This window comes from Cyanistes caeruleus, chromosome 6 (genome assembly GCF_971803275.1).
Source record: "Cyanistes caeruleus chromosome 6, bCyaCae1.hap1.1, whole genome shotgun sequence".
Taxonomy (NCBI): Eukaryota; Metazoa; Chordata; class Aves; order Passeriformes; family Paridae; genus Cyanistes; species Cyanistes caeruleus.
In genome coordinates, this window is record NC_141706.1 from 66,229,093 (window position 1) to 66,238,470 (window position 9,378).

Sequence of the window (9,378 nt, forward strand, 5' to 3'; positions counted from 1 at the left end):
CTCCCAACCCGCGCGAGGGGGCGGGGCGGGCCTCAAAGGTCGCGAGGCCGGCGAGGCGCTGAGGGGGGAGTGGCCAGCGGGCGGAGATCGGCGGCGATTGGCCGCGGTTGGCGTCGGGTGGCTGCGATTGGCTGAGCGCTAAGAGGGGGCGGGCGCGCGCGCGCGCCGGACCCGGCACGGCCCCGCCCACCCTGCCACGTCCGTGCGGCGCGTGCGGCGGGGCCGGCGCGCGCGGGTGAGTGCGGGCAGGGGGCCTGAGGGGCTGCGGGAGGGGAACCCTCTGAGGGCTCGGTTTGGGGAGGGATCTCACCCTGAGGGGCTGCTCCAGCTCGGGAGCGATGTGGGGACACCAGCGAGGGGCTGCGCGTGTGTGGGGGGGTGTTGATATGACCGCCCCGAAAGTCTGCGTGTGATGCAACCGGATGCTCCTCCACCGAGGGGCTGCGGATGGAGTGAGGGGGTGCCCTCAGTGGGCCATGTGTGAGTTGAGGGGTCCCCTCTGACGGGTTGGTTTGGGGAAGGGTCCTACCCCCGAGGGGCAGCTTCAGCTGAGGGGAGCTCTAGGGACCCCCCGAGAGGCCGTGTGTGGGGTGAGGGGGTGTGGGACCCCCCGAAGGGCTGTGTATGAGGGAAGGGGTTGAGGGGATCCCCTCAAGGGGCCATGTGTGGGGCGGGGGAGCCCCTCGAGAGGTTGGTTGTGTAGTGGGTTCTGTCCCAAGGGGCTGCTTCAGCTGAGGAAAGCTGTGAGGACCCTCCAGGGGCAGAGCTGGGCTCTGTCACCCCGTCCCCCAAAACCGGGGGGCTGGCAGAGATCTGGTCAGGCACCCGCTGACCCTCCCAGGGGGTTTGGGGTGTCCCCCAGCAGCTCAGCTCAGGGACACCCTGCTGCCATCACATGTGGGGATCCTGGGATGCTCCAGGGAATCTTCACTGTGCACCAGGACAAGTTCTTTGTCTCTGTACCTTAATCCCTTTTTTTTATTATTATTATTATTTTAATTGACATTATCCTAAGTCATATTCCTGCCTCGAGAAAATGAGCGTAGCTTACAGGTTCATCCTGCTCCAGCTGTGCCAGAAGTAGTGGGGAAATGACTCTTAGTTGGTCACTAATTGCTCGTAGAGCATCAAAAATTTTATTTTCTCTATGTGCTTTTCCCTTGGTGTGCTGTAACCCTGAGCTGGAGTTTGAGGTTTGCTTTATTCTGTAAAGACACTGTTTGAATGTTGATATGGACACTTGGGAATTCTGGGGGACAGAGCAAAAGCAATGTTGGACTAGTTTGTGAAATGTTTCTCTTTGTAATTTGTCTTTCCCGCTGCTTCATTTTGAAAATTCACATGGGATGAGAGTTTGCGTTGCTGTTTAATTGCTATAACAGCAATTTCTTTTACTTTTATATGCATAATTAGCATGAGAGCTGGGATTCAAAGGCCAGTGTGTACCAGCAGGTGGCATAGAAAAAAATTATGTGTTGGTCTTTTTAGTTAAGAAATATCAGTTGGGTTTCTGGAGCCACTTTCACCTCTGAGGTTCATTACACTGTGATGCTTCACAGCAAACATTCTGTTCTTTCTCTGGGCTGTGAGGTGTCTTATTTTAAAAAGTGTCATCCCAGACACTTCTTTTCTTTCTGCTGTTTATTTGGCCTGACTACTAGTGTGTGACTGCTGTATCATTCATGGTGCAGCTACGGCAATCTGAAGATTTATAAAGAAATTAGAAGTTTTCATGAGCTCTGCTTGTACCAGAACCCTAATCAGGTATTCACAGGGGATAGAGTAAGAATTATTTTCCTTTATAATAGAATTCCAGGTTGGAAGGGACCTTAAAGCCCATCTCATTCCACAACCTTCTGCTGTCCCAGGTAGCCCCAAACCCTATCCAAGCTGGCCTTGAATGCAGTTAGGAAAATCCATCCCCTTGTCACCCAGAATAACCCCCAGCTCCCCATTCTCTAATCATTAACATGTATCTCACTGTCCCCTTGGCACTGGGGCTTTCCCTGTTAGTGGACACTGTGGGGCTGTGCTCTGTAAACACACACAGCAAACAGGACAGCCCAGGAGAGGCAGGTTGGGCTGTGCCATCACCTGCTGTGGGATGTGGCACCTTGTGCCCGAGAGATTAAATATTTGTGGGGTGGGACTGGTTGGAAAAAAGCGCATTATTGCCACTGCAGGTTTTAAGTTGAACAGGAGCGCAAATGATGGCTGGACAGCTTGTTGGGAGGTTTCTTGAGAGTGATGCTTTCCTTTCCAGAGGGCCATAGATGTTAAATACCCTCCTCAAAGCCTTATCAGGCTGGATTTTTCCAGGATAAACACACAAGCTCCGTGTGTTGACTCCGGCTGACGTGTGCCGTGTCCGGGTGCACACGCTCTGTTAACCTGGCAGGTGAAGGCTGAGCAGATAAAGTGAACAGCAGTGTATTCACCTTCCTTGAAATCCCTGAGGACAATCCCACAGCATGGTACAGGGGAAACAACTGATTTAGAGACCGAAGCATGCCTTACCCGTTTCATTCCGTTGCAGATCGCCGTTTGCAGCCATGATGCCCGTGGCCACCGTGATGCCCGATGACACGCCCATGTTTGACCCCAGCATCCTGCAAGAACTCGACTGGAGTGAGAACACCACAACCTTTTCTCCTGCTATTTCTCCCCTGGATCCAGGGGATGGGCTGGTCCTCAGACCACTTTGCACAGCTGATTTAAATCGAGGTAGAATGCTGCTTGATCTTTGCCAGAAATGACACTGGGGGGCTGAGTTGGTAACTTCAATTTCTGCAGGAGCTTGCAGTAGGTTGGGATTGTTTGTTTTCTCTGATTTATTTTTATCAGTAAACAATTTGATGAAGTTTTAGAACATCCTGAGTTGCAAGGGACCCACAGGGATCAGAGTCCAACTCCTGAACCTGCACAGGACACCCCAACAGTCCCACCCTATGCCTCGTCCTAACATCCCTTGGGCTCTGGTAGCCTTGGGGCAATGACCACATCTCTGAATTTGAGCTTTTGGTATCATGGATTAGTGACCCTAAAAATTCAGTTTACTGTTTTAATCCTAAAATTCAAGTAAAATCTTCCAGATAATCCACAAGTTCCAATTCACCATGGTTTTCAAAGCAACATGAACAAGCACCTTGGTGCATAAATTCTCCTTCAGTTCTGGAATTTGGATGAAAACTTTGGTTTGGACTCATTATTCCAGGCTTACTTGAGCTTTAGCCAGTCCTTCAACATTGTTCAGTCCCATTGTGATGGGATGGTGCCTCTCCAGACAGCTGTGTTGGATTGTTCCCTGCTGTTTGGAGCTGGCTGTGTGTCTGTCCCTCACTGAGAGTTGTTTTCCCCGCTCCTTTCCTGACAGGCTTTTTCAAGGTTCTGGGTCAGCTGACGGAAACCGGAGTTGTGAGCCCGGAGCAGTTCATCAGTGAGTGCCTCATTATTCCTTGGCATTTCCATAGGGGTTGCAGGGAATCAGAGGATCCTGATGCTGACAGCAAAGCTGCTCAGGTGTGAGGCTCCTGATGCCAGAGGGAGGGATTAGTTCAGCTCCCCCGAGGGAGCCCTTGGCACTCAGCCTTGGATCCAGTTGCAGCTATCCCCAAGGGCTGCTTGGCTGGGACAGGCTTAAATTGTGAAACTGGTTTTTAGACTGAGCTTTAGATAGCTGGGAGCATGGATTATTTGGGGTGAATTTGGGTTGCTCCAAGCCCCTCCAGCCTGGACTGCAACACTCTCCAGAACAGGGCAGCCACAGCTTCCCTGGACAACACAGCCCCTCATCACCCTCTAAGAGAAGAATTTCTTCCCAGTATCCCATCTAACCCTGCCCTCTGGCACGGGGAGCCATTCCCCTGGTGCTGTCCCTCCAGGCCCTTGACCACAATCCCTCTCCAGCTCTCTTGAACCTACTTTAGGTCCCCTTTAGATGCCACTCCTGGGTGAGACAGGTGGGGGAAGCAGCCTAAAGATGCAGGGAGTCACAGGACCTAAGCCAAACCCACCACTAATCCATGTCCCCAGGTGTCACATCCACACAGGTTTTAAATCTCTCTAGGGATGGGGATTGCACCACTGCCCTGGGCAGCTGTGCCACAGCTGGACAACCCTTTCCATTAAATTCTTCCCTGTGAGGGTGGGCAGCCCCTGGCACAGGGTGCCCAGAGCAGCTGTGGCTGCCCCTGGATCCCTGCAGGTGTTCCGAGCCAGGCTGGGATATTGGAAGGTGTCCCTGCCATGGCAGGGGGTGGAACTGGATGAGCTTTAAGGTCCCTTCCAACCCAGAGCATTCCATGATTTGCTGTTGTAGCACCCGTATGCAGAGCTGATCAGCAAGGAGGGTTCTATGGGCAGATAAGAAAATGAGTTTGTGTCATTCCTGCTTTTTCATGGGTTAGTCTGGCTCTGGGGCTTTCATTTTCTGGGCTCCTGGGTGCATCGTCCTTGTGATCCCACAGTGATTTGCAGTCAGAGACTGCTGCAGACTTACCTGCAGTTCACTGTCAGCCTGAACTGCCTGTTCCACTCTGTGCCTGCTCCCACAGAAACCTTTGAGCACATGAAGAGATCTGGAGATTACTACGTTACCGTGGTGGAGGACACAAACCTGGGGCAGATTGTTGCTACGGCAACGCTGGTTATAGAGCATAAATTCACTCACTCCTGTGCCAAGGTAATTCCTGCAGCTGGGAAGGGAGGAAAAGATCCTGTCCCTGACTCTGGGAGTGTTGGTTTATGGGGTTACTGTGTGCTGACAACCTCAAGTTGTATCAGGGGATGTTTAGGTTGGATATTGGGGAAAATTTCCTCATGGAAAAGGTGGTCGAGCCCTGGCACAGCTGCTCAGGGCAGTGCTGGAGCAGCCATCCCTGGAGGGATTTAAAAGCCATGGGGATGTGGCACTTGGGGACACGGCTCAGTGACAGCCTTGGTAGTGCTGGGGAACAACTGGGCTCGATGGTGTTGAAGGGCTTTTCAAACCTTAAAAATGGAAATACTCAAAAAATGTATTTTTTAAAAGATAAAATATTTTGTGTATTTAAAAAAATCTCAAGTGCTGAGTTAATAGCGAATGGAACTTTGGCTTTTCCTGAGGAAAAGGAGCACTTGGAGATGTGTCCCATTGTGCTTGTGAAGGAGTCAGACGTGGTTCTGACAGAGCAGATGGCTGAGGATCTCCGTGCTGGGAGTCCCAGCCAGGCTGTGAACACAGGGAGCTGGAAGGGCAATTCCAGGACTGACAGACACTTGCCTGTGCTTTCAGAGAGGCAGGATAGAAGATGTGGTGGTCAGCGGGGAGTGCAGAGGGAAGCAGCTTGGAAAACTGTGAGTATCCCCCACCTGTGCCATTCAGCAAACCCTTCCTTACACCTCACACCTTCCTGCCAAGCACCTGGGAAGAATTCAGCCAGCAGGGATCACCAGCTGGAAATAAAATGATCTGCAGGAAAACACAGAGAGTGCTGTGAGCCCTCAGTGTTGCAATAATGTAACTAATTAAATATTCACTGACCCAGAATTTAACTCCTGATTTTTTTTATCTTTTCCAGATTAACGTCCACCCTCACCCTGCTAAGTAAGAGACTGAACTGTTACAAAATCACGCTTGAGTGTCTGCCCAAAAATGTGGATTTCTACAAGAAGTTTGGCTATTTGGTATCTGAAGAAAACTACATGTTTCAACGGTTCTTTAATTAACAATTTCTAGGTGTTTTGGGTTCTTTTTTTTTTTTTTTTCTTGGAAAGACTGTTGGTGGAGTGCTACAAACATTTTCTCCGTGGAAAATTTCTATAGTTTATTGCTGCAAATGTAACAATCCCTATAAAAAATGAACATCAAATGTGTAAATCTTGGGGAAAAAAAAATTACTGAGGTTTTAGAAAGGGTCCTCTGGGTTAGAAAATAAGTTTAGAACTAATTTTTACTACTGTGGAGTCGAGGTGAAGCTTTTCTGTTCTAGCTGAATTACAAAAGGACTCGTTAAAGGGATGGTTTTTAACCAAAGGTATATATTTTTATCTCAAATTTTTTCTTGCATTGTATTTTTCTAAAGGTTTGTGCTTCTTTTCTCAGTAGCCAAAGGACAGCCCCTGGGACTGTCCTGGCTGTGCTGATGGAAGGATGACGTAGCTGGGGAAGGGATGAGGCTTCTCTTATGCAGAATTAGTGACACAGAACAGGCCTTAGTTCTGTTTTTTTCCATGACATCTCATGGAAGTGCTGGTGGTGCATCAGAAGTTTTATAGGCACTGATTTCCAAGACTGGATCTGTTACTGTTGGTACAGGTTAGGGAGAATCCTTAAAGGCTGTGCTGAATTCCCAGTCTAAAAATGGATGTGTGCTTCTCACTGCAGGGCTCCTGCACTTTAGCTGATAACTTGGTTTTCAGGATAATTACTTTTTTTCTGACATAAAAACCCCAGACGTGGTTTGCAGCAGGGCAGAGGGTAACTGGGAAACTGGAATGTCTGAAGGATTGTGTCCCAGATGAAGTGGGATTCTGGCTGTCAGTGGGAAGGGGATTGGGATGAGCAGATTCACCTGAGGGAGCTGGGGGTGTTCAGCCCAGAAAAGCCTCAGAGCCACTTCCAGGGCCTGAAAAGGAGAGGACAGGACATAGGGAATGGCTTCCCACTGCCAGAGGGTAAGGAGAGATGGGATAGTGGGAAGGAATTCCTGATGTGAGGGTGGTGAGGCCCTGGCACAGGGTGCCCAGAGAAGCTGTGGCTGCCCCTGGATCCCTGGAAGTGTCCAAGGCCAGGCTGGACAGGGCTTGGAGCAGCCTGGGACAGTGGAAGGTGTCCCTGTTGGAATGAGATGAGTTTAAGGTCCCTTCCAACCCAAACCATTCTGGGATTTACTGAACACCCCTGGCACAGCAAAGCAGGAGAGAAATGTCCCTCTTCTGCTCCTGAGGGATTGCTGCTGCTGCAGAGCTTCCCTCTTGCTGCAAGATTGGATCAGTGATTTTAGCACTTTTGCCAGGGGTGAAAAGCAAATAATGTCCAAAGCCCCGGTGCCAACAGTGGTGTTTTGTGTGGGGAGTGACAAATCCCACAGCCATGAATAGGGCATTATACCCAGGCTGGGCTGTTTGTGGGCAGCCAGGCCCTCCACACTGTCCTGCTTTGTGCTCTGGAGAGCGACTCTACAGTGCTGGGGGCTCTGCTTGATCTTCCTGAGGGTTCTCCACTCCATCCACTGTCTCCTTGGTGATGTCTGCTTTATTTATTGATTATTTTTTTAAAGAATAGCTTTGTTTAAGCTGAATAAATGATTGCTACCTGGATCTGGACTGTTTTTCATGGAGTGAGGATGTGCTTGTTGAGCAGCACCACCTGCTGCAGTTACCTGTTCCCCTTCCCTAGGCTGAAAAGAACACTTTTAGCAATTCCCTGTGGATTTCTCTCCCAGGAGAAAGCAGATGTGGTCCTCTGACACCTCAAGCCCTGACTCTTGTTCTGTAAAGCAACTCCTGCTTTCTGCTGGCCCAAGTGACTGAGGTGGATTTTTTGCCTTTCAGAGTTTTAATGAATTCAGAATTTCCACCGATTTAAAGTGGATTATTTGAATTCCACGGTATCTACACCATCTAAAGAGCCCCAGGCCCTCATTAAGAGTTAATGAGAAGATCAGAGTGAGGAGCAGGTGCTGTGGCCCCGCTCAGATCGCTGTCAAGCAGCTGAATGGGGTTGAAAGCTGGGGTTTGTGGCTGCAACACAATGGCCCTGCCGGGCACAGCCCCCTCAGAGCAGCTCAAGAGCTCTTTGTTCATCCCAGAGGTGACATTCCCACCCCTCTGGAAAAACTGCAGCAGCTCCTGTGAATTTATCCACAGTACAACGGGCTCAAGAGGGAAAAGCAAAGGCCCCTATAAAAATAGACCTAAAATATAGATATAAATATGTATATTGTAGATGTAGATACAAAATCTATTATGGCTATGTATTTTAAGTATATAAAAAAATCTATATATGATACATAATATATACATATTTTTATATATATACATACATCTAGAGACACTATACATATATATGTATATATGTATTTTATATATATATATAAAATCAACCATAACCTCCTTGAGGCAAACACCAAACCTTTCATAAATGTTTTCCCCTGGGAAGCTCTTCCCTGGACACACAAGCATCTGGGTACCTCTGTTTTAGATTATATAGAATTATATATAGTTATGTAGCTCTCTTTATGTATTTTTATATAAATATATAATATTTATATAATATATAGAAATAATATAGATATAAAACCAGCAGTATTTGGACACATAGTTGATAATATTTGAGAATCTCAGACTGGTTTGGACTGGAAGGGACCTCAACGCCCATCTCACTCCAGCCCTTGCCCTGGGACACTTCCACTGTCCCAGTTTGCTCCAAGCCTTGTCCAACCTTGCCTGGAACACTTTTTTTTTGTCAGAACCAGCCCTAACAGCACTACCAGCTTCTCCAGAGGTTGAATGTTACCTCCTCCCTGCAATTCAATTTTCTGCCTAAGACCTTTCCCACCCTGAGGAGAGATCTCCAGTTCCTTCACTCTGCTTCCCCCCCTAAGCTGGAAAAGGCAATTTCAGCCCCTCACTGAAGAGCTGTGGATTCCCAAAAATTTGGGTGTTGCAGTTTTGTGTTTGTACCTGGGAAATCAAACATAATAATTCACCCTCCAACTTCTCTTTCCAGTGCACAGTGAGGGACCCTGCTTCCAATTCCTGCCTTTAGTTCCACCCCTAAAAAACAAATATTGAAACATCTTCTGGCAGAGAAACTACAGCAGACAGACACAGGAAGTTTTAAATAGACAACTTAGTAATGGATCTGAGGAAAATTAAATCTCAGAATCCCTTAGGATCTGTCAGGCAGACAGACCAGAATGACTGTAAAAGGCACCAGGAGGGGGTAATGCCAGGAAAAAAAACCGGATTGATGAAAAATCCTTCGTCATGGAGCTTGTCAGTAGGAAGGGAGTGTTCCCAGGACCCCAGAGAGAACAGACCCAGACACAGAAGAGTCTGGAGAGATGAATCAGTGCCTTCCATCTGTGTTTCATCCCTCCCCTTCCCCAGGGACCTGAAATAGAGAGGGAGTTGATGTTTCCCAGCCCAGTTCCAGCAGCAGCTCGTGGCTGGGGGCTGTGCAGGGCCAGGCACGGCCCCACTGCTGCCATGTGGGAATGCATTTCCCAACAGCCCCAGAGCATTCCTTACACAGGATCAGTTCAGAGCAGGAACAAACCCTCTCCAACTGCAAAACCAGCACAGGACACTGACACAGTGCACTTCTCCAGGAGATAAAGCACTTCCCTTTTTCCAGCTGAAAAGTTCCCAAGGAAAGCATCACACTATTTATTT

At 48.8% G+C, this 9,378-nt stretch overlaps 1 protein-coding gene and 1 long non-coding RNA gene across 4 annotated transcripts; one reads left to right on the forward strand and one right to left on the reverse strand.

Moving 5' to 3' along the window:
- Nucleotides 1-69: 69 nt before the first annotated feature.
- GNPNAT1 (glucosamine-phosphate N-acetyltransferase 1) lies at nucleotides 70-7,299 on the forward strand. Of its 3 annotated transcripts, none has more exons than XM_023927260.2 (6): nucleotides 70-235; nucleotides 2,537-2,724; nucleotides 3,374-3,436; nucleotides 4,554-4,681; nucleotides 5,273-5,334; nucleotides 5,559-7,299. In XM_023927260.2, exons 2-6 carry the CDS (start codon nucleotides 2,553-2,555, stop codon nucleotides 5,704-5,706), a joined length of 573 nt encoding a protein of 190 aa, XP_023783028.1. In that variant the 5' UTR covers nucleotides 70-235; nucleotides 2,537-2,552; the 3' UTR covers nucleotides 5,707-7,299. The 3 variants fall into 3 exon arrangements, with proteins under 3 accessions (XP_023783028.1, XP_023783026.1, XP_023783027.1); XM_023927258.2 differs by having other exon boundaries at nucleotides 228-480; XM_023927259.2 differs by lacking the exon at nucleotides 70-235 and adding an exon at nucleotides 490-1,764.
- LOC147652795 (uncharacterized) lies at nucleotides 5,017-8,757 on the reverse strand. The gene is made up of 2 exons (XR_015287812.1): nucleotides 8,665-8,757; nucleotides 5,017-5,449 (listed from the first exon to the last, which is right to left on the reverse strand). It is a non-coding gene; the product is annotated as an uncharacterized LOC147652795 (long non-coding RNA).
- Between the last annotated feature and the right edge of the window lie 621 nt (nucleotides 8,758-9,378).

Excerpts from the sequence above, each read along its gene's own strand:
- GNPNAT1 (XM_023927258.2), top strand. The coding sequence starts at position 413 with ATGCAACCGGATGCTCCTCCACCGAGGGGCTGCGGATGGAGTGAGGGG. Across the intron at positions 2,725-3,373 it reads CACAGCTGATTTAAATCGAG|GCTTTTTCAAGGTTCTGGGT; the intron begins GTAGAATGCTGC and ends CTTTCCTGACAG. Across the intron at positions 4,682-5,272 it reads TCACTCACTCCTGTGCCAAG|AGAGGCAGGATAGAAGATGT; the intron begins GTAATTCCTGCA and ends CTGTGCTTTCAG.